This window comes from Corythoichthys intestinalis, chromosome 2 (genome assembly GCF_030265065.1).
Source record: "Corythoichthys intestinalis isolate RoL2023-P3 chromosome 2, ASM3026506v1, whole genome shotgun sequence".
NCBI lineage: Eukaryota > Metazoa > Chordata > Actinopteri > Syngnathiformes > Syngnathidae > Corythoichthys > Corythoichthys intestinalis.
This window is the reverse complement of record NC_080396.1, coordinates 20,721,486-20,746,315: the sequence shown is the minus strand read 5'-3', so window position 1 is coordinate 20,746,315 and position 24,830 is coordinate 20,721,486. Positions and strand designations below refer to the sequence as shown.

General features: G+C 40.4%; 1 protein-coding gene across 1 annotated transcript; it reads left to right on the top strand.

Annotated features, from left to right (window-relative positions):
- The first annotated feature begins 340 nt into the window (after positions 1 to 340).
- On the top strand, positions 341 to 20,877 carry asxl1 (ASXL transcriptional regulator 1). The gene is made up of 11 exons (XM_057858790.1): positions 341 to 908; positions 2,703 to 2,803; positions 4,808 to 4,925; positions 10,390 to 10,567; positions 10,649 to 10,815; positions 10,962 to 11,046; positions 14,587 to 14,753; positions 14,980 to 15,076; positions 15,244 to 15,349; positions 15,457 to 16,405; positions 18,130 to 20,877. Exons 1-11 carry the CDS (start codon positions 852 to 854, stop codon positions 20,539 to 20,541), a joined length of 4,437 nt encoding a protein of 1,478 aa, XP_057714773.1. The 5' UTR covers positions 341 to 851; the 3' UTR covers positions 20,542 to 20,877.
- Positions 20,878 to 24,830: the final 3,953 nt, after the last annotated feature.

Below are 24,830 nucleotides of genomic sequence, written 5' to 3'. Positions count from 1 at the left end.
TTTTGTTTATTATTTTTATTTTGCTCATGACCAAAATAAAGCATTCATTCATTCATGTATTACATGCTGTTCCACTGCAAATGCGAATAGCTGCGCGGAGCCAAAACACTTTGATTATTCACTTCAATTTTTTTGCCCATTTCAAATAATGACATCCTGAAATTATGGCTTTTAGTTCTGTTGTGTCACCCCAAGATGTTCCCTTACAGGGCACTCATTTAACTCATTGGATGCCACTGACTGCACTAGACGTCCAGTCCATTTTGACTGGGAGGGGAAGATGGATTTTACGTTTAGTGCCGTCAATGGCACTGAATCAGTCAGTCCTCCCGGTTTAAAGAAAATTGGACATGTATCGCTATCAATGACAGGCAATTGGTTCAGATCATCATTGTTTTTTTAAGACTACACTCCTGAATGCAGAGGGGTATATGTCTGTCGTGTGTAGGTCGCATAAATAGATGCAAATATCAGATTACGTGGTCGCTTGGTTGCAGGCCTTTAGCAGGGCTGACCTTTGACCTGGTAGTAGCGTTCCTGCGAGGCTTGTTCTGCTGCAGCACTCCAGAACAGACAGCCTTTCCTTCCTCACAATCGCGCTTCCTTCATGCTGCGTCGCCACAATGTGTGTTGCTCTCATTTAGTAACAGACACCGACGTATTTCCCGCACCAGCGACAAACTCTCGGGCGTGGTAGGCGTCGTAAAGGGCTCGCAGCGCGTAAAGCCCTCGTCTTGTTTCCAGGCTTGACACAGCAGCAAACGAGACGTAGCCGTGTTAGCAGCTTGCTAAAGCGCCACCGTCGTCTTCTTCAAGGCGCTTTGTAGGAACGACAGGCCAGTGCGGAGGAAATGAAGGACAAACAAAAGAGAAAGAAGGAGCGGACCTGGGCCGAGGCTGCTCGCATGGTAAGCTGTCTATTCTGAGCCTTTGCTGGACCGTGAGGGAGTTGTGTAAGGATTTAGTGGAGGTGACTGCGTCGCGGTTGTTTTTGGATAGTCCGCTCTACACAAGCAGGAAGCTAACCCTTGGCGTTTCATTGCTATCCTATCGTAATGGGCTGTGTTTGGGGAACATGAATCAAAATAAGCTCCTCTTTTCATTGACGTAATGCATCAAAAGCAGCAAAAGAAAGACTGCATTCCACCCAGTGTGACCTAAAGCCAGCACGCTAATTGTCGCCTGTTATCCTTACAGCTCTTTGTTTGCTAGGCTGTATGCTAGCCACTTAGCATCTTCAAAACCCGTGTAGATGTACCACACCAAAGCATCAAAGACTAAGAAAAATAGCCAATTACACAATTCAAAAGAAAAATAAGCCTCGTCCGCCCACTGCATCCCTCTTCGTTGCTAATTTCTTTTTTTTTTTTTTTATAAGACGTCGTGTTCAAAGCTCACTGTTAACTAATGAAGCCTAAATATATACTACCATCGGAAAGTAAGCTTTCATCTATTTTACATCGAACACAAGAAAAAATAAATATATATATATATTTTAAATTATTATTATTATTATTATTATTGTTATTATTAAAGATGAGTTCCTCCACCCGTGGTTGAATTCCTGTGAATTTTGAATTTGTGTGTCCCCGTGCGTGGGACAGCACCAGTGACCCACATACTGAAAACTGATAATGTAAAATAGGATTTGACGTCTATTACCGTCAATAGTGGTGAACGAGTTAACGTAGAGCGCTGTTTACTGAACTGATGTAAAGTCACACTGTTGGTGTAATTAAAGCTACTCGCCAAATAATGTGTAAATGATGGGCTGTTACTGATTGCGTAGAATTCCAGCCAAATGCTGCATTTAATGTAAAGCCGCAACTAATGATAGTAATCGATTATCTACTGATTATTTCCTGAGTTTTTTTTTTTTTTTTAATCCTTCCCTTCAAAGACATATTTCAAATTGACAGCGTGAAAAATGCATTGCACACTACAACTTTTCAAAAAAATCTGCAAATATATTAACCACTCTAACATGTTAAACAAGCAGATGATTGTAAATATTTTTTTTAGTTAAATACCAAGATAATGAGACTGGAAATTTGAAAATATTTACGGCGGTCAGGCTGACATTACTACGTACAATATTTTGGGCAATAGGGATCAAAAATACTAATTTAGTATTGAAATAGCTCTTGATTCATTTGGCAGTGGATAAATAGCTTAGACAACTACAGCAGTTTTTTTACTTAAACTCTTATTCCCCTGTTCTTGTGGTAACTATATACAAGCCCCTTCCTCTTTATGACATTACAGTGAAGCGCTGCCTTTCTGCGAGTCATAATTGATAAATGGTCTAGTATTTATATAGTGCTTCAATCCATATGATTATGGTTCCCAAAGCACTTTACATAGGCACTTTTACAAATTCACTTTACTGCATTTTTCTCAGTTCTCTAAAAAAAAATTCACTTTTCTCAATTTTTTCAGTTCTCCCCCCAAAATTGTTCTTGTTATTATAATGGTTGCCACCATGAAGTATGTATTAACTGTTTCAAGATCTTCTGTAAGATAGTCTGTAAGCCTTTTTTAAGGGTAATTGAATGAGTGTTATGTTAAAAGTGCTGGGCTAAAACGTTTTCGTATATATGTTATATACATTTAAATAAGTATAGTAAGACATCCTGGCCTAATTTGTTGTCTTTGGATTGTATTTAATGCAGTTTTGCCTTTTTTCGTTTTCTTTTTACCAGGTGCTGGAGAACTTCTCCGATGCTCCTATGACCCCGAAACAAATACTCCATGTCATCCAGACCAAGGGACTGAAGGAAATGAGGTCAGACACCCACATACCGTATTTTTCGGACTATAAGTCGCAGTATTTTTCCATTGTTTGGCTGGGGGTGCGACTTATACTTAGGAGCGACCTATGTGTGAAATTATTTACCCATTATTATATCAGTTCACATGCTATTTTGGTGTTTTGGAGTGACACTGATGGTTTGGTAAACTTGTTAGCATGTTCTTTATGCTATATTTATCTGAATAACTCTTAATAGCTATGTTACGTTAACATACCGGCCACGTTCGCATTTGGTTGGTCATGCATCATGTAACATTATCATACTGTACACTTATTCAGCATGTTGTTCTCTATTGTATTTTTATTTTAAATTGCCTTTCAAGATGACATATCTGTTCTATTTGTTGGATTTGATCAAGTAAATTTCCCCCCAAAATGCTACTTATATCCGGTGTGATTTGTATATGTTTTTTTTCCTCTTCGTTTGTCATTTTATGGCTGGTGCAACTTATACTCAGGTGCGATTTATAGTCCGAAATATAATTATTTTATACAAGATCCTGAAATGTTTGAATTTTACTAGTAAATATTGATACAGTGCAAGGTAACTTTTCACCTACGTATGCACATATGACCAGTAAATTTTGGAATTTAAAAAAATAATAATTTTTGTTGGTTGTTTTTGGATTTGTATTCTCTTCACGGTCTAATGCTTTACACATATCATGTTAACTTTTTTTCTCACTGTGTTCTCTATTCTGTTCCTCTTTTATTTCCATGGTCCCTTTCAACCGCTGATCTGCTAAACAGAAGGTAAGTTGTCAGCTGCGTTGATATATCTGAATTTATTTTCTATTTGCTACATCATTTTTGGCACCTTTGATGTGCAAACTGACAGATTTTATACATGTATTTGTACATATAGCTGCAGCGTGTCAACATTTTTCCCCCCAAAACTGCAGCAACGTAGTTCATGAACACAATTCACTACGTTAAGACCAGTTAAGCAGCTAAACATAAATGTTATGTTTTCACAACCACATTTGGAATATGAACAAAGTTGGCTTGTTTGTGCTAATGCTAAAGTTGGTGTCTTTACGTGTGCATATATATGTGTCATAATTGAAACGGATGGAGGAATAAAACAGTCTTTGGATATGTTATCAATGCGTTACTAAATAAAATATAATTTGCCAGTGTACTGATATATTGCTGAGAAAAGCACGGTAATTCTATCGTGGCGAAAGAAACGAGCGTGGTGCTCGTAACTCGCCCCCTTCTTTTTTTATTTTATCACAAACGTCCGTGTTTGTCTACTTTGCCAAAAATATTTTTTCATTTGTGCTCCAATTTAACCCCGGTGCAATTTTAAAAATTTACGTTTAAAGTCTGTCTTCAAACGTAAATTTTTAAAATTGCACCGGGGTTAAATTATCAAACGTATTGCTTCATTTTAGGCTAGATTTAAATTAGATTAGATTTGAGAATGAATGAATGACTGTAGCCTGTACTTATTAATTTGTTTGTAATATTCTGTACATAAGGTCAAACTATGCATGCTGTATGTTCACATAATCATTGCTAATGTGAATGTGCAGTTTGTTAGCCTTTTCTTTTCTGATAGAAATGCAACATCAGTATGATAACACAACATGATTCTCCATTGCAAAGAGCTTATCTGGCAACCCTGAGCGGAAGGAATTTTTGGTCCTGGTTTCATTAGCCTTTTTGGCCGCAAGCTTTACATATTGCACCTTCAATGTTACAACTTGGAAAAATGTCGTCGTCTAATTATTCAAGTTTATTTCTAGCCCTAAACATCAAAAGACATTTGCAAGTATATTTAAATGCTTTTTGGCTGCTGTTGACACTCATAAGACATCCAGTCCATTGTGTGCAATGTGCATATGTAACATGAGAGCTAGAGCCTATAGTATACCCGCTGACGTCAATAGATTTGAATCGTGAATTTACATTGATTCATGTAATGACTTTCACCCAAATACTGTACTTCCTGAATGGTGACACGAGTTTTTATTGTCTTCTTCCACACAGTGGAACAGCACCTCTGGCCTGCCTCGTCACAATGCTTCACTCCCAAGTGAGGGGAGATCGGGTCAAGAACAGCATCTTCTTTAAGCTGCCTGGCCGGATGAGCCTTTTCACTCTGAAGGTATGTAGACTCAATCTTCTTCCCACTTTACAAAAATTGCATTCTCCTCTCGTTTTGGCTGGATTCTAGTCAAACCGAGCGTGTTGTTTGGGATGATTATGCTAGGTTGTTGTCAGCCTTCCATCATCAAAATTGCTGACACGGTTTCCCTCAGGAAACTTGCAAAGCCACGTGGTGGCCCACCATGTTTGTTTTTTTTGGGGGGGGGGGGGGGGGCATGAATTAAAAGAATGGGGATTTTTTTACACAAAAAATCTTATGAGCCATCTATTAACAATACTAAATGTAGAGTAGTACAAAAAGGCTGTCATTAAATACAGTTTTAACAAACAAACAAAAATTCAGTGCAATGGCATAGAGCTAGGACAGGTTTGTCCCGATATCGACCATAAGATGTCACCATTGGACTTTCAACCGTATTACCAAATGGTTAAAGGGATGGACTGTTTTGATATAGTGCATCTCAGCAGAAAGAATTTTGTTTAACAGTTTTTTAAAAATTGTAATAGTGGAGAAAAACGTCAAAAGCAAATTGCTGTAAGCAGACTTTTTTTTTTTAACTCGTTAGCTGCCATCGACAGCGATAGATGTCCAATCATTTTGAAGTGGAGTTCCACTTCAAATGGATTGGATGTCTTCTAGTGGTAGTCATTTAGATTCATAGCCGAAAGATGAAAAGAGCCTGTGATTGGACGTCTTTCATCATCAATGGCAGTTAAAGAGTTAAAAATTTCAGCTAAGGATGGTCCGATTGCATATTGTTGCACCCGAGTCACTTGATTTTGAGAATCTGCTGATAGAGTCCCGATCAGATACCGAAAAAAAAGTCTTTTTGAACTAAAGGTCCAACCATGTTACAGTACTGTACTGTTAACAGTACTTCCCCTTCCGCTTTTTCCTGGAGTGTTGTGGCGTATAAAATGTATACATTTGTGTTTCTTTTGGCAATTCCATTGTATTTCTGGATTATTTTGTTACAGTTTAGCCCTTAAAAAGTTTTCTAAAAATACCGTATTGGCCTGAATATAAGACGGTGTTTTTTGCAATTAAATAAGACTCAAAAAGTGGGGGGAGTCTTATATTCGGGGTCTAGACATTATACCCATTCACGACGCTAGATGGCGCCAGATATCATTGAAGCGAATGCTGAACTTGAGGAATGTTCTGTCATGACATATCTCAGCTACTCTCAAGTTTAAACAGTTTGCATTATTTGATTGCAATGTTTTTCCTTATTCAGATTTGTTACAAGACTAGTTACAGTTAGACTTCACTTTGATGGTTAATGCAGTTATTGCAATTTTGTTGTTTTATCACAATAGATTGGTTTATTTACATTTCAAAAACCAGAAGCCATTCGTTTACGAATATGATTGCACTGTAGTTTACATATTTAAATGTTCAGATATTAAGATTTGAATGAGACAAAATAACATGTTTTTTTCCTCTCAAATATATTGTTATAATCTTTTGTTTCAGGTGTATTTTCTGTATAAAAATTAATTTGGTGTTCAAAAATTCTTTTTTCAAACTTGAGTCTTGAAAAAGGGGGTCGTCTTATAATCAGGGCCATCTTATATTCGGGCCAATACGGTATGTTTTTTTTTTTTAAACCTGATCCTTTTCACTCGATTTCGATCCTGTCAAACATTGCCTGCTCGGCTTGATTTCAAATTACGTGATCGGATCGGGGACCGCTCTAGTTGCGAGTATTTCAGAGTATTTTCCATTTCTATAGTCATTCCATACATGGATTCCATACATGGATTTTACTCTGGTGGAGGGGCATAGAGAAAAGGAGAAGGCCATGCCAATATGCGGTACGGATATACGAACAGGACGGAGAGTAAATGCAATAGCCCACCACCAGACACTTGCTTTCACTTTGCTGAGGGCTTGTTGAAGAGTTTGCTACACGCTATTCACGCCTACAAAAGCCTCGAGAGTGTTCGGCACATTTTATGGCCATTGTGGATGTGGACGCCCATATGAAAAGCCTGGTGGCCCGCCAGGCATATAAAGCTGAAAAACCTAAATAATGTAGGCGAGAAAAGGATGTTTGCTTTTTAAATTTAAATAACGGATAATTTGACATAAATTGCATTAATCAGTTTACACAAAATGCTGTTTTTACGCTGTTTTTTGTTTTGTTTTTCCACGCAAAATGGGAACATTTTGAAATAGAGAAATTTGTTCTTTGAGAACACAAACATGTATATTTATAATACCGGGCATTATAAGATACGCAAATGTACTGAACTGCGGCCAAAAAAACTGATTGACCACTTGTATCATGGGTTACCAAGACCTAACCCAACTAAAATATTATCAGTCAAATTCCCCCAGTTTGTGTTTGACAGCTGAAGCAGTAACTTTTGTTTGGCTTATCAAGACATGTCAGACCAGGAACATTTTTAATGAGACTGTCCGAATTGTGGCCTTAATTCCCTCCTGTTCTTCGTTGGCAGGAGTGGCACTCTTCTGCTGATGTGCTATGCATTCAGACATACCCTTCTGCATACTACCTTGGTTCTAACAGGTGGTATGATATGTATATTTTCTCTCAGCTTGAACCCGTCCAGCCATTCTCCTCTGCCATCAGTGAGGCATATTCACCCAGCGGACTGCTATTTACTGGATATTTTCAATTTTACAGTAATCCAAACAGTTGTGTGCGAAAATCCCAGTAAATCACCAGTTTCTAAAATACTGAGGCCAGCCTGTCTGGAACTAACAGCCATGTTCAATGTCATGCCCAACACCTTTTTAACGTATTCACTTTTAGGTTGTCCTGATCATATCAACATCCCTAAATGCATTATGCTGCTGCCACGTAAACAACTGGTTTCATATTTGTGTAAACTGGCAGCTAACCTTGTGTTACTCATACTGGACAACATTAACCTACTGTTTTTGTGTTATGAAGAATTGGAGTATGTTTAAAGGTGAGTTATTCTAAAAAGTGGTTGCATATATGCCCCTATATACTCTGGACCTTGTTCTTCACCAGTGGCAAAGGAGCGGTTGGTTTGCGGCATTTTAATTGGGAATTAATTTTCCCATACTTTGATCAGCAGGAAGTGGTGCTAACTGTTCAGGCGAAGGCTAAAGAATGAAAATGACCTGAAACTGTTGGCCTGATAAGAAATATTTACCTGAAAACCATTTGGCTGAACACAATCTAAAGGGTTATGATGCTTGTTTTTAACAACCTAACATTCATTTTACTGAATATTACTGAACTGTTTTTGTTAAATTCCATATAGAATGGGTAGTAATCCCAATTAATTTGAATTTGTTGGATAACGCACAGCTATTTCAAACAGAAAAGAACATGAATGCAAAAATTAAAGGTGAAAACAGGTTAATGTTTCCAGCCCTTGTTAGATATACTTGTAGGAAGTAGGCATGTGCCGGTATGAGATTTTGACGGTATGATAACCTTAGGCAAAAATACCACGGTTTCACTGTATGACTGTATTGCAAATATAGCTCTAAAATGTTTTGAGATGTATGAAACTGTTTTAAAAAAAACTTAAAACTTTTTTCTACTGAATCGGATTTTTTAATTTTTCATACATATTTGCAATTTGGAACATCAACATGAAAACGATGTTAAAAATAAATAAAATAACAACTTATAAACTCACAGCCACAGCTCAAGTTGCTCAATAAGAACCCTTAGAACTATATAGAACTGGACTTAAACCATATATGATCGAATTGATTTTATGTAAAACACATACCACTTCTACTAGTAATATTAATTAGTTGAATATTAATGAAGAGCAATAGCGCGTGTGTATTAGGCCTGAACGATATTGGAAACTATTGTTGCGATTTTTGGGGGGTTTGCGATATATTGCGATATTATATTGCGATATTAATTTTTTAAATTTTTTTTTATTTTTTTAAAGAAGTTTTTACTAGATGACTTGAATAGCTGTTTGGAAAGACTTTGGATGACTCACCATCACCACAGTGTACACTGTACAGTGAGCCCTCGTTTTTCGCGGTTAATGGGGACCAGAACCCGCCGCGATAAAAACCGCGAAGTAGCGCACCCCCCACCCCCCAATTTTTGTGTGTGTGTTTTTTGTGCTCAATGTATTTATTCAGATACTGACATTGGAAAGAGATACATAATTCTCACTTTTTCCCCCAAAGTGATTTAAAAAATGTATATAATTAAATGGTTTTTAAGCACTTCAAATGTCATAATTATGATCAGTTTAAACATAACTTTCCAACCCAATAATTTTTTAACAAGAATAAAGTACTGTAGTAGAAAAATGCTTGGCTTTATTAAATGCTTCTGTTTATCTACCTTAGCTGTGACTCTTGGAGTGACATGTAAAAATTTCAAACTCCTCATGATCACTTCTGAAATTTATTTTATATGTCTCCAACTTCTCCACACTCACACACATTCATTCCAGCGCAGCTTCCTTGCAGAAACTTTAACAAGTTAAACGATGATTGACACATTGCTCCGCTTTGATGTATACTTCTTTGGCAAGATCAAAGACAACGAGCATCGTTAACTTTAATATGGAAGTGCTGCAGTGACTGTGAGGATAAAAGGGCTGGGAGAGGGAGGGTGTGAAGCTGTGCGCAGAGCAGAGAGCAAGGCGTATGTGGATTAAAGAAAATAACTATCGCACGTGCTTGCGATGGGACTATCGCACACATTGCGATGGCGATGTTTAAACGATATGTCGTTCAGGCTTAGTGTGTATGACTCATATCATTATTTAAACATTATATACACACAATCACACACCCTCTCTCAACACAGAAAGTTGCCAGAGAGAAAAAACACCACAGGCTCTACTATGAAAATGTTTTGAACAGATGTTTACAATGGCGGAAGACTTTACAAAAGTAGGCTAATGGTGGAAAGGAAACTAGTTAGCTGTCTTTGCATGCTAACTAGCCACGTTATCTGCCTCGTTAACAAGCTTACGTGATTGTATTTGTTTTACCATCGCTAAACACACTGGAGTGAACCCTTGTAGCTATGGGAAACATTCATGACAGTGTTTACTTACCTTAAATTTTGTGTAAAGTGACAGATGATGCTCACGTAAATGTGAAATCATGTTGGAGGTCCTCTAAGCCGTGGCCGTCTGTTTCTTTTCGGTAGCCGAAGCACTCCCATACTAGCGACTTTTTTTTTTTTTTTTTGAGGGGGTCAAAATCTCAGGTGTCGTTTCAGGACAGAGCATAATCGGAGGGGGAGGGGTGAGCGCAGCCACGGATTTCTCGCTGCATTTTTGGGACATAAAAAATAGCTAATACCGTACTATGGTATGACGGAAAATTTTAGTAGTTTTGAAATTGCGACGTTTTCATACCACGGTAAACCTGTAACCGGCACATGCCTAGTAGGAAGTCAGTTTTGATGTCCTCATAAAACGGGATTAACTTCCGCTGTACTCTTTGAATTCTGTCTGATTTGTAGAAGAATGCCTTGCAGTGGACAAAGACTACAGAGTCCGAAACACCATCTGAGCTGGTTAGCAGCGCTGCAACCCCTACCTCCAGCAACACTTCCCTCACAGAGAATGCAGCAGTTGGCGCCACCGAGACAACTGAGCAGGAGAGCTCCAACTCCACCGAAACCACTGCTTCAACTTTGGGTAAAAAAAAAATAATAATAACAGGCTGATAAACTGACTCATGCCACATGGTACACCGTCTCCCCTTGCCTTGACCTAAAGCCTCAGCAGATGAAACGTCATCCAGTGTTACCGGCTCCACAGAAGTACAATCTACCAACCAGCCTCAAACCCGTCTAAGTAGAGCAGCAGGATTGCAGGGACGGACTGACACTCAACAGGTCCAACATGTTCAGCACACACAGACCAGACTGAGCCGGTCCCGGCAGGTTAGGACCATCTTCAAAAAAATATATTCTTTTTGTTTGTGTGGGCTTAGTACCAGATTATCAGATTTATTTATTTATTTTTTTAACTTCTCGTGTCCAATCCGCCTCCACCGTCCTAACACCTACCATCATTTTTGCTCCCACAGTCAGGGAGGCAGCGAAAGAAAGCAGTCATGATGCCGCGTGTTGTCCTGACTCCTCTTAAAGTTAATGGAGAGCACGTACCATCAGGTAAACCTTTATTTTACATGAGAATGAATAATTGGATAATAAAGTGGTCACCACAGTGGACAGCTATACAAAAGTTGACACTTAAGGCCTTTAATCCTTTATAGAGCAAGTGATTTTTTTTTTGTAAACTTCAATATATGAGCATAAAAACAATTTTTTTTTTAATTATCTTTGAAGGGAACCTCAGAGTTGTAGGCTCTAATAAGCCACAATTGTTCTGTTTTACTAAAATATGTTATTAGATACACATATAATATTGCCATTGATTTAAAAATATAACTTTACATGTTTTGACCTACGGAGGGCGCCATGTTTTATGCACGCAATGGACGCTCGGGGTGATGACGTAGTTTGTCACTGTCACTAGACGAACACTACTGGTGTTCTGTAATTCCTTCTTGACAGCGAGCCCTCCAACATATTCGCACGTTGGTGAAAGGTGCGAGTACTTACTATTTGCGTTTTTCTTGAGTCTTTTATACCTTTTCATTTCCTCAAAATACTTTTTGCATGTGTTTCCCTCTCATACTTTTAAGCATTGTTTTCTTGTGGTACCTTTTAAGCAGATTGTTGATCTGTTGACCTCATTAGTCACGTAATGTAATTAAACCACCCTTATTTGATATTACTACGCTTAAGTATTTTCTTAAGGCATCTTTAGTATGTTCTGTCTGTATGCATCTAAACAAAACAAGCTGAAAGCGCACACTTTGGGTGTCAAATTCGCCTCTTGTAGGACTTTTCGCCGGTGTAGCACATTTTGGCAGAACAGCGGTTTTATCATATACTCTTATCATCCCGTCTTTCCTGTTGATTTTGATTTGCTGCTCGTTTTGTGAAATATCGACAATGCTGTCATGCTCATTAATGTTCCTCTCGGTTTCAAATTGAATAGGGTTTAACAGACGACATGTTTATGTCACTAAAGTCAAACTCTGGAAGCTCTGCAGCGTAACCTAATGATGTCACCCCCCTGACGTCAACAACAATGGCGACCTACTAGTTAAACTAATTTTATAAATTGTATAAAAACAAAATCATCAAGAGGGGTTTTAATATCAAATGATTTCAACTCAAAATAACGTTTATCTTTTAAGAACTACAAGTTTTTCTGTCCGTGGATCCCTTTAATACCGTATTGGCCCGATTATAAGACGACCCCCTCTTTTTCAAGACTCAAGTTTTAAAAAAGACTTTTTGAACACCAAATTAATTTTTATACAGAAAATAATTACAGTACATCTGGAACCAATGATTATAACAATATATTTGAGAGAAAAAGCATGTTATTTTGCCTCATTCAAATCTTAATTTCTGAAAATTTAAATATGTAAACTAAAGTGCAATCACATTCGTAAATGAGTGGCTTCTGGTTTTTGAAATATAAATAAACCAATCTATTGTGATAAAACAACAAAATTGCAATAACTGCATTAACCATCAAAGTGAGGTCTAACTGTAGTCTTGAAACAAATCTGAATAGGGAAAAACATTGCAATAAAATAATGCAAACTGGTTAAACTTGAGAGTAGCTGAGATCAGTCATGACAGAACATTACTCCTCAAGTTCAGCATTTGCTTCAATGATATCTGGCGCCATGAATCGGTATAATGTCTAGACCCCGAATATAAGACGACTCCCACTTTTTCCAGTCTTATTTCAATGCAAAAAACACTGTCTTATATTCGGGCCAATACGGTAATTACAGTGGGGAGAACAAGTATTTGATACACTGCCGATTTTGCTGGTTTTCCCACTTGCAAAGCATGTAGAGGTCTGTAATTTGTATCATAAGTTCTCTTCAACTGTGAGGGACGGAATCTAATACCAAAAAAACGGAAAATCACGTTGTATGATTTTTAAATAATAAATTTCAATTTAATTGCATGAAATAAGTATTTGATACATCACAAAAATCAAACTTGATATTTGGTACAGAAACCTTTGTTTGCTATTACAGATACCAAACGTTTCCTGTAGTCCTTGACAAGGTTTGCACACACTGCAGCAGGGATTTTGGCCCACTAATCCATGCAGATCTTCTCCAGAGCCTTCAGGTTTCGGGGCTGCTGCTGGGCAACACGGACTTTCAGCTCCCTCCATAGATTTTCTATCGGGTTCAGATCTGGTGACTGGCTAGGCCACTCCAGGACCTTAAGATGCTTCTTACGGAGCCACTCTTTAGTTGCCTTGGCTGTGTGCTTTGGTCGTTGTCATGCTGGAAGACCCAGCCGCGACCCATCTTCAGGGCTCTCACTGAAGGAAAGAGGTTGTCAGCCAAGATCTGGCGATACATAGCCCCATCCATCCTCCCCTCAATACGGTGCAGTCGTCCTATACCCTTGGCAGAGAAGCAGCCCCAAAAAATGTTTCATCCTCCATGTTTCACGATTGGGAAGGTGGTTGTACGCATCCTTCTTTTTCCTCCAAACACGACGAGCCGAGTTTAGACCAAAAAGTTCAATTTTGGTCTCATCCGACCACATGACCTTCTCCCATTGCTCTTCTGGATCATCCAGATGGTCAGTGGCAAACTTCAGACGTGTCTGGACATGCACTGGCTTCAGCAGCGGGACCTTGCGTGCGCTGTAGGATTTTAATCCATGACGGCGTAATGTGTTTCCGATGGTTTTCTTCGAGACTGTGGTTCCAGCTCTCTTTAGGTCATTGACAAGGTCCTGCCGTGTAGTTCTGGGCTGATCCCTCACCTTCCTCATGATCAGTGATGCCCCACGAGGTGAGAGCTTGCATGGAGCCCTAGAACGAGGCAGATTGATCGTCAACTTAAACTTCTTCCATTTTCTAATAATCGCGCCAACAGTTGTTAACTTCTCACCACGCTGCTTGCTTATTTTCCTGTAGCCCATCCCAGCCTTGTGCAGGTCTATTCTTTTATCCCTGATATCCTTACACAGCTCTTTGGTCTTGGCCATTGTGGTGAGGTTGGAGTTTTGTTTGTTTGTTTGTTTGTTTGTTTGTTTGAGCATGTGAACAGGTGTCTTTTATACAGGTAACAAGTTCAAACAGGTGCAGTTACTTCCGGTAATGAGTGGAGAACAGGAGGGGTTCTTAAAAAAGAACTAAGCCGAAATATTTACTAGTTGGTAATGTATCAAATACTTATTTCACGTAGTTAAATACAAATGTATTATTTAAAAATTATACAATGTGATTTTCTGGATTTTTGTATTAGATTCCGTCCCTCACAGTTGAAGAGAACTTTTGATACAAATTACAGACCTCTACATGGCTTGCAAGTGGGAAAACCAGCAAAATCGGCAGTGTATCAAATACTTGTTCTCCCCACTGTATCAATAAGTGTAAATGGATTGGATGTCCAGCACCGTCAACAGCAGCCAATGAGTTCAATGAGTCACCTTTAGGGTTAAAAAAAAATAAAAATACATAATTTGTGCATGAAAGGATTCAATTAATCTAATCAGTGAGTTTCGTAAATCTGCGAATAATATTTAAAGCAGCCTGTAGATGGTAAGGTCGGTGTGCCATCGCTTAATGTTGTGCGGTTTTGACAATTTTAGGACCGATGAAGAGGAGTCGAGGAGGGGTAGATGTGGACTTTGAGACACCTGGTTCCATTCTTGTCAACACCAACATCAGGGCTCTTATTAATGTTAGAACCTTCTCAGCATTCCCAGCCCAATCACAGCAGCAGCTGCTACAGCTTTTGCCAGAAGTGGATCGACAGGTAACATATTTTTATTTGCTAACGTTACCACGTTTCCATATGATCTAATGGCACTTCTGCAAGAAATTCGTGTGCTCCAGCCTTGATAACTTTTGTTTCATGTAGATTACAACACAATCCAAGACTAGATTTATACATTTAATCTAGTTGAGATACCTATGCAGATTTTCTGTCATATTTATTCCTATTTTTCTGATATGCTACATTTTGTATACTCTCTGTGAAGATTGGACCAGATGGAATGGCCAGACTGAGTAGTTCAGCCCTCAACAATGAGTTCTTTACACATGCCTCCCAAAGCTGGAAAGAGAGGTTAGCTGAGGGTAAGTGTTTCCTTTCCAAGGAAAAGGAAGTCCTTTGTTTTCAGGAATCAAACTTAAGCCAAAAAAACACACACACCTTGAGGATTTCTCTCCCAGTTCAAATGGATTAAAGTCTGTCACCATTAGTGGCAGCCAATAAACTAAAAATTCACATTCTATTTGTTTAGGGGAGTTCACTCATGAGATGCAGGTCCGGTTCCGGCAGGAAATGGAGAAGGAGAAGAAGGTTGAGGCGTGGAAGGAAAAATTTTTTGAGGAGTACCATGGACAGAAGTAAGAAATTCACCAGTCAAGATCCATTTTTTTAAAATAAGTATTTTGCATGTACAGTATTATCATAGTAATCCATATATACTGAAACACTGGATGTGTACCTGCAGGTCTGGCCTTACGAGAGAAGAATCCCTTAAGCTCACGATGGCTGACGCGAGTGAAGTTGCAACAAGTGTCCTGGATACTGACAGCGTCTCTGTGGTGTCAACCGGTGCCCCCAAGAGGCGCAGCGTGGGTCGTCGAAGGAGAGACGGCAGAATGAGGCGACGCACACGAGCTGATCTACGTCGCAGGGCCCGTCGGACCCTCTGCAAAACCAGTTCACCTGTCCTGCAGTCTGCAGAAGCTGTTGAGGAAGTTGCATCTCTGGAAACATCCACAGTGTCTATTGGTTCTCCTATGTCAGAAAGTACAGTTATTCAAGGGGAGGTGGTACTCCAGGCCGAATGTGACGAGGAAGTCCCACCGGATGACATCTCCATTGAGCCGAAAACCCCAACGCCTGAGCCAGTTTTACTGCCAGCACCAACACCAACTCCTATTCCTAGTCCAGAATCCACAAGTGATGACAAAGAACCAAACATTTCAGGCTGCCTGCTCACCGAAGAGGTTACACCTGTTTTGGCCTCCACCTCATCCCCTTCGTCGTCATCTTCTTCCGACTCGTCACCTTCATCCTCACCGTCCTCAGCTTCTGATCAACAAGGAGCATTTACCACTGGCTTGGACTCTTCTTCCTCCTCTTCAGTATCGTCCGGTGCCGCAGTCACTACGGATCACCTGGATGACACCGCATCCGTGGTCACCTCCGTCACAGGCGGAACAGCCACCAGCAGTCGTGAGAGCAGTCCCTCAGACAGCCCAGCAGGCACCCCCGCACCCAGCGTTCAGCACAAGGAACAGAAGAGAAGACCCGATGAGGCCCGGGCCTTCTCCAGCTTCCCCGAGAAGAGGCCACGGTTGAATGACCAGCAGTCCTTTCGTACCACAATTGACAGGGTCCATTCAGAGAAACCGCAGCCGACAACGGAGGAACCCAAGGTGCCTCCAATCCGGGTAAGACCATGCTCCAAAGCATTTACAACTACGGTTGTTCCGATCATGTTTTTTTGCTCCCCATCCAATCCCGATCGTTTTAGTTTGAGTATCTGCCGATCCTGATATTTCCCGATCCGATTGTTTTTTGTTTTTTTTGCTCCCGATTCAATTCCAATCATTCCCGATAATTTTTCCCGATTATATACATTTTGGCAATGCATTAAGAAAAAAATGAATAAAACTCGGACGAGTATATACCTTCAACATACAGTACATAAGTACTGTATTTGTTTATTATGACAATAAATACTCAAGATGGCATTTACATTATTAACATTCTTTCTGTGAGAGGGATCCACGGATAGAAAGACTTGTAAATCTTAGAGGATAAATGTGACTTTGTATATTGGAACTAAATATTGCCATCTAGTGTATTTGTTGAGCTTTCAGTAAATGATACTGTAGCCATTTAATTGTTCTGCCCAAATGCATGATGGGAAGTGCAGCCATGACTGTGCGTAGTGGTACCAATTGATATATCTTCTCTGCGTTGGGAAATAACATAGGGTGTTAAGAAAAACATCAGTTACTACCTTTCTTCCCCACATTGCTTCCCACGATATTTCTAATTGTAGGGAGAGGGATTGTAAGGCTTTAGCCAATTAAAAAAAAGGCTCCAAAGGCTGCTAAAATTCACTCTACTCATTTTACGCTGCCTTTTAGCTCTATAAATAGGTAAAACTGCGCCATTACAGATTGAACACGATAATGCGTGAGTGGGTCGTGCAGCGCGTGCGTAAATTGCGTTAAATATTTTAACGTGATAAATTTTTTTAGAAATTACCGCCGTTAACGGGATAAATTTGATAACCCTACCTTAAGCCTAAACTAAATACTCTGGATGAGTGTAACATATTATGTCTGTAACGTTAAATGCAATTAGAAAACAATTTAATTAAAATATATATATTAGGGCTGTCAAATGATTAAATTTTTTTAATCGAGTTAATTACAGCTTAAAAATTAATTAATCGCAATTCAAACCATCAATAAAATATGCCATATTTTTCTGTAAATTATTGTTGGAATGGAAAGATAAGACACAAGATGGATATATACATTCAACATACGGTACATAAAGACTATTTGTTTATTATAACAATAAATCAACAAGATGGCATTAACATTGTTAAGGTTCTGTTAAAGCGATCCATGGATACAGGGACTTGTAGTTCTTAAAAGAAAAATGTTAGTACAAGTTATAGAAATTTTATATTAAAACCCCTCTTAATGTTTTCGTTTTAATAAAATTTGTAAAATTTTCAATCAAAAAATACACTAGTAGCCCGCCATTGTTGATGTCAATAATTACTTACACAATGTAATGGGTGCTGAAGCCTATAAAATCAGTCGCACCCAAGCGCCAGCAGAGGGCAGCAAAACTCCATAAAACACAAGTGAGCGTTTCACTGTACTGTCATTTAAATCTGTCTGAGCGGGACATCTGCGTTAATTGCGTCAAATATTTTAACGTGATTAATTTAAAAAATTAACGCCCGTTAACGCGATAATTTTGACAGCCCTAATATATATATTTAAAAAAGGCATGTCCGATATTTTTTTGCCGATTCCGATACTTTGAAAATGACGTGATCGGACCCGATCGATCGGGACATCTCTATTTACAACCTATAGATTTAAGTACAATGTATACATACTTTGATGTTTTTTTTCTGCCACAGATTCAACTGTCCAGAATCAAACCACCCTGGATCAAAGGGCACCCCACCTACCAGATCTGTCCCCGCATCGTGCCCCCTGGGGAGGCCTCGCGGAGGTCGGGGACGGGGGGCGCGCGGACGCTCGCAGATATCAAAGCCCGTGCGCAACAAGCCCGTGCCCAGCGGGAAGCCGCTGCTGCTGTTGCAGCCTCTGCCGAAGGGCCAGGGCCGAACAGGGTCCGGCTGCGGCCTGCTGCTGGGTTACCGGATTGCAACAGTGGGCAGAGAGCGCAAGAACACCCGGGACCAATTGAGCCGGGAGGAGGAAGTGGAAGAAGGGGAGGTGGTGGTGGGACACAAGAGCAGGGAAAGAGTTGTGAAACGGATTCGTCTGGAACACAACTACAGCATCCCAATGTAGAAAGCAAAACTCTGCCTTCGCCTTCCCCACCCGCTACCTCAACCTCTGCGTTATCAGAGAACCCGCAGACATCGAGCCCTCCTCAAAAATCCGAGGAAGATATGAATGCGGCATCAGCCAGTGTCCACACTTCATCCAACAGACCCGCGGGCCAAGCAACTGACCCTCCCTCTCAAGAGACTGACACGACCTACATAACCTCCTCGCCCGATAGACAAAGCAAGATTGCAGTGTGTCCTACTTCCACTTCAGAGAGGCTTAACCAGGCAAGGGAAAAAAGGCCTCTTGCTCCAACCTCCATCCCCGATTCTCTTCCTAGGTTTGGGGCTCAAGGTGTTGTTGTTCAGAAGCTGGTCAGATCCACCACACCCGGAGAGCGTGAACAACAGACCAACGTAAGTCTAGGTGGCGTCATTCAGCACGCTTCCCGTCATGAGGACTCCCACGATACTGACAATGACTTGGCAACGCAACGAGCAGACGCATCTCCTCGCGCCGAGTCCTCGGGCAGAGACGACGAGGCCGGGACACACAGCGATTCCACGGAAACTGCTTCAGACTGTGAGAATGAAAGCACCGTAGATGAGCAGCTGCCTGACCCAGATTGGTGTTCCCCAATGAGAGGCCACAGAAAAATGCAGGAAGCAGTTTGCAGCCCCACTCGCAACCGCCAGCCTGTCATCCGAGGCAACGATCCCAGTTGCCACGGTCAAACTGTCATTCAACCGTGCTTTCCGAATGGTACGCCTCACTCCGCACAAACCCTGCCCTTTTCCCAAGATCGCCACAACGTTGTCGTCAAAGTTGAACCTGTAGAGGATCGCCAGAGCTCCAAACAGGGCTCTCTGGATGAAGACCCTAACGGACGTATTAAACCTTCTACCTATCCATCAAGTGTTTCTGGAGCCTCAAAGAAACTCTGTGCTTCGACGAGGCCGGTGTCCAGTGTAGAAGCCAACAACCCTTTGGTGACACAGCTTCTACAAGGCAGCCTTCCACTGGATAAAGTGCTACCGACACACTCTGCTGACAGGCTAGAAATCAGTCGATCGGCAGGACCGCACCGAAGACCCTATAACAGGGCTGAGGCGTCAGAAGGAACCGTAGCTTCTCAGAAAAGCTACCCTGTTTCGTGTTTAGTTGAGACGCCAAACACATCACAGTATCAGTCTCAGCAGGCCTCTGGAGCCGTACCGGTCATCACCTCGTCGCCGTTCCCCACGACTTCCCCCAGCAGCTCAAACCATTGCTTGGAGACTGCAATTAGCAAAGAGTCATCAGTCCATCAGCCCTCGCAAGGGCCTGTTCCAGACAGGAATCAAGCCGCAAACAGGACCATACTGAATGGCCCGTCTCCACCTCACGCAGACCCTTGTCCCGCAGAAGGCGTTCCTAGTCTTAAGATCAACTGGCGACCCCCTCAGTCTCAGATTCCCATCCCCAGCCAACAAGAGCCAGCGCCTGTCCCCAGTGTAAAAACTGAAGTTGGTTCAAAGCCTTCTTGTCAGGCTCTTGCTAAAACATCCGTGGTGGTTACCAAAAAAGAGCCTGTGAATTCTATGGACGGCTACCCCAGCGGAGGGGCCATGGAGGGACTCCTCAACATGGAGATGAATCTGTCTCGAATGGCCAAAAACGAGCTGAGCAAAGCGCCGTACTCCTCCAGCTATCACTCGCCCCCTACTTCGCTCCCCTTCCAGCTCTATGGGAAAATTTCCAAGAAGGGCGGGGGACTCGGAGGCGTCAGCTACACGGCCAACGTGTCCGTCATGGACAATACCAGCTTTTCCCGGAACATGGCGGACGGCGTACTCCAGCTGCGGCCTCGGTTGGCCTCCAGCCAGGCCACGCTTAGCATCCAGACCTTTACTGACAGTACGGCAGAGGAGGTTTCGCTCAAGTGCTCCTGTCGTCTCAAAGCTATGATCATGTGCCAAGGCTGCGGGGCCTTCTGCCACGATGATTGCATCGGGCCCTCCAAGCTATGTGTTTCTTGTCTGGTGGTGAGATAATGTGTCGATGGGCCGCAATTACCGTGGATCGAGTCCAACAGGCAAGATTTGCCTTGTATATTATGACTGGGCTGTTTGTTTTTGTTGCACATTTTCAGATTTTCTTTTTAGCTGTAATTATATATTATTGATATTCTTTTTATTGACTATTAATATTATTATTTTGAGGCATGGTTTCTCGCTAACATTTTGGTCATCACGCCTCAAAAACATTTACCTCATGTTGTTCCACCAGCCGTTATTAGGTGGCCATTGTTTTTTGGTTCATGTTGTCTCTGCGCAAAGAAATATTTTTTTAACCATTAAAAGAGTGAAGAACAGTAGTATGTTTTTTTTTCGTTTTTTTTTTTTTTTCAAGTGCTTGACACACTGTTAAAAAAAAAAAAAAAGGTGGAATTTGAAATTCCAAGTCAACGCATTTCATTTAAACTAAAAGGCCCTTGATTAAATACTATGAATTTAAAAATAAATTAACTTTAGATTTTTATAGGGGGCATTAACCAGAGTTTTCTCTCATGGAAATGCCCCAACAATAACAGGAAGTGACCTGTAAATGCACAAAATGAACAGGAAGTCACACAAAATCAGGCAGAAGTGCAACAAGAATTAACAGGATGCGACCGTAATGCCCCATAATTAACAGGAACCTAAATCAGCAGGAATTGATTTTGTAAATGTCCCATGTCAAGTTCAAAAATAGACCCTTAGGTAGACATTTGTAAAATTACCCAAAAATAAGGAGAGAAGACACTCAGTTTTCTTGACCAAGGAGAGCAAAGAGGGACTAGACAGAGAAATGCTAGATTACGCTGTATAGTCACCAAAATTGATCTAAGGAAAAAACCCTCCTTGCTCTTTTTATTAGGGGTTTGTCCTAAAACAGAAGGGTGCCGCCCTGAAGGGAGGGGGAAAGCAAGCTGGAGACACCCATGTGATTTTGGTTCGCTATGTGTGAGCATGTAGGTGGAACTAACTAAATACACGTGTGTAAGCAAGGGCACAGGTAAAGTGGTCAGAATGACCCAGACACTTCAGTTATGCAACGCTGCGGCCATGGAAGATGTCCTCGAATGGAAAATTGTCCTCGAAGGTCTAGACGAAAGTCTAGACGTCAGGTGCTGAAGATGTCCCGGAAGGTCTAGTTACGCAATGATGCGGCCATGAAGCAAGGCAGTTGTCATCCCGACCCTCTTTACTCTTTGTAACACTTAAACATTATACTACAACCTAGTATAGCAAGCAATAATCATTTACTGGTTATATCAATAAGAGAAAATATGGCAGTATGTATTAGGTATGTATGAGCACAAGCAAATGTTCAATCAATCAAGCAAATATTCAATCAACCCTCGATAATTAACATCCCATAATCAACAGAAAGTGAACCGTGCGTTTACTGAACAATTTCTCAAGAAATTGCGTTTTTTAATTAGTTTGAATTACATCTTTTTTTAAATAATAGAAAAAATACAACAGTGATCCCTCGCTACATTGCGCTTCAAACTTCGCACCCTCAGTCCATCACGAATTTTTTTTCAATTGAAAAAATACAGTATTAAAAAATGTTATGTGTATTTATACATGTGCAAATCATTTTCTTTTATATATATCATTGCTACATTTGCGGTGCTTAAAAACCATGTATTAAAATATACGTACAAGGTTTTTTTTTTTTTTTTTTTTTTTTTTTAACTATTATACTTTGTGGGGGGGCGCGGTGGAAAACATTCAGGTGACGTGAAGTTACGCTCTGAGACCCCCAATTTGGCCAAATTTAAAAATTGTCCTATATGCATGTGTGATACATTATTGGAGAGCTTAAAAGCTCAATTTTCTGGGGGGAAAAAATTTTTGAACAGGAGGGCATTTTAGAAGAAAAAAAATATATACAGCAAAACCCTAAATGGAGGTGAGAGCATGAGAGAGCAGAATTAAAGACGCCACGACTTTAACGAGATATTATCGCGTACTTGCATCTTTTCGATCCAAAATCTCCATGTAGCATTTATTACCTAGTGTCAAGCCATAGTTGTGAATGGCCACAGCCGGATTTTGGGGAAATTTTAAGGGTGAAACATGGTAATATAACAAGGGTCGCGATGCAGAAATGGCAGACATCAAGGGAGTGGTAGAGATATTCTTTTTCGTATATTTACCCTTTTAACTTTTTTTCTTTGGATTTTTCAGTGTTTGGATCGATTATCATCTGAAATAATAGGGAAAATGCGACAGTAACAAAAAAAAAAAATACAATTAAGCGAAAGTTATGAGTTAGATATCCGTGACTTATTTACAGACACCATTTTTTTCATTGTGACGTAATTTGTTTAAAAGTTTAAAATATGCAAGTGATTTTTTTTTTTTTTTTTTTTTTACACGAAATGTTAGACCTCAATGATTCTAAGCTAAAAATGACACATTTTGAATAACAAATATAATTGCTTCCCTTTTTATGGCTGAGTTTAAACAAAAGCGGTTGTGCGACGTCTGTAAACGGGGGTTTCCAGGGTAAGACGGACAAATTAGAAATAGTTCGGAGGCTTTAAGGGTATGACAACACCTGGGGAAATGCTAATATTCCATCATTTATCCATAAATGCATGCCTTTTGGATTCATATCATGCCACTTCGTGTAATTACACACATCGCAACACCAAGAAAATGATAGAAATTTGGATCGATTGTCAAGCTAAAAGGACCCGCCCACGAGATCCCTGAAATCTAGCATATTGTGTGCGTGACGTCACTACAAGGAAACAACCGGCTCGGTGCTTAGTACTGAATGGCGGCGATGATAGCGGACAATTTTGTTTCTAGTTGTAGCGACGAATCCGACGTAACGAACATTCTTCTAATGGTGACGAGGAGAGTTATGAACCTTTCTTTGGTGTTTTGGGTTATCAATTTGAGCCCAAACGAAAGCCAATGCAGCCTAATGAAAGGATCATTGAGAGGAGCAATCACACTGATGAAACACCGGCAACATCGTGTGGGAAACACCGAATGGTTTGTTTTGCATTTCTTTTTGTGAAGCTGATACATTGTGACCGCAAAATAATGTAATGTATAGAATAATTATCATTTATTGTGCTATCATAGGTTTTCGCTCTGCCAACAGACACAAATATGAATGGGATTCGAGGATTTGTTCTATATATTTTACGAGCGATAATTTATACATGTGTCCAGTCCTATATCCAATGCGTTATATTTTTTTATTATAAAAGTACTCGCTCTGGCCATTTCGAGCTTGGCTGCTCCGCTCCTTTGGTTAGCCTGGGGTGGTCTCGTCAGAGCCAGTCGTCCTCTTTCTTGATATCGCGGGACATTTAGGTGGCTGCGCGTGTTTAGTGGCTGCTTTCATCAGCAATTTTTTAGCAAAACCTGATTTCATTTGTCCATAGCTCGAATAGCTTTCAGGTGTAAAATGCGCACCACACAAAACCGTGCCGGAGGCTGGGTCTGCAAAAGTAGCCCTCTTAGCACGGACAAACTTTACTCATTGTCTGCGTAGTCCAGCTCTTTTTCTCGCGTTCGGGAACTCAAGGGTACTACATTGCGACAAATGGCTATTTGTAGACCACATAGCATGACAGCTTTGAACCATTTTAGCGATTTTTTTGATAAAACACTAACGCAACTCTCTCGTCGATAAACAACGATTGCACCTGCCTCGACCTTTCGTTTCCTTGTTATGACGTCTCCGCCCCATTCGGCTGTTTCCGGAATACTTTCGGAAATGTTCGTCATTTTCGATAATTGCTCATGAATGCGATTTATTTTTTTGTGAACTTTATTAATATTTGTTATCTTGCCACATAACGGTTCTATTTATATCTCACAGCCCCTTAGTGTTTTAATACCCTTTAATGCGCCGTGAATCTGCTATGCAGCAGATAGACATATTGTTCTCTCAAACACATCAGTTCTTTTGGCTTAAAATACAGCAGTTTATTTTAAAGGGGTGCAAGAGCAGAAACTGCTTTTTCAGTCTTGTGTTTTCCGCCAAGTCTTACATGCATTTCTTAACAAACCCCCCTCCTAAAAAAAAAATTTTTTTTTTCAATGTAAATAAGATTGGCCTCTACTTAGCAGAGTTCCATTTTTCACGGCAACGTTGGGGAGCGCTCATTAACCACAAAAAACGAGGGATCACGGTAATACAAAAATATGTCATATTAAGTTTGATAAACTACCAGAAATAGTCATTTGCCCTCAGTTAAGGTTTAAACTCAAACTGGACTTGTTAGTCTGAACTAAACACTTTTAGTAATTGCACTGTTTGTCCC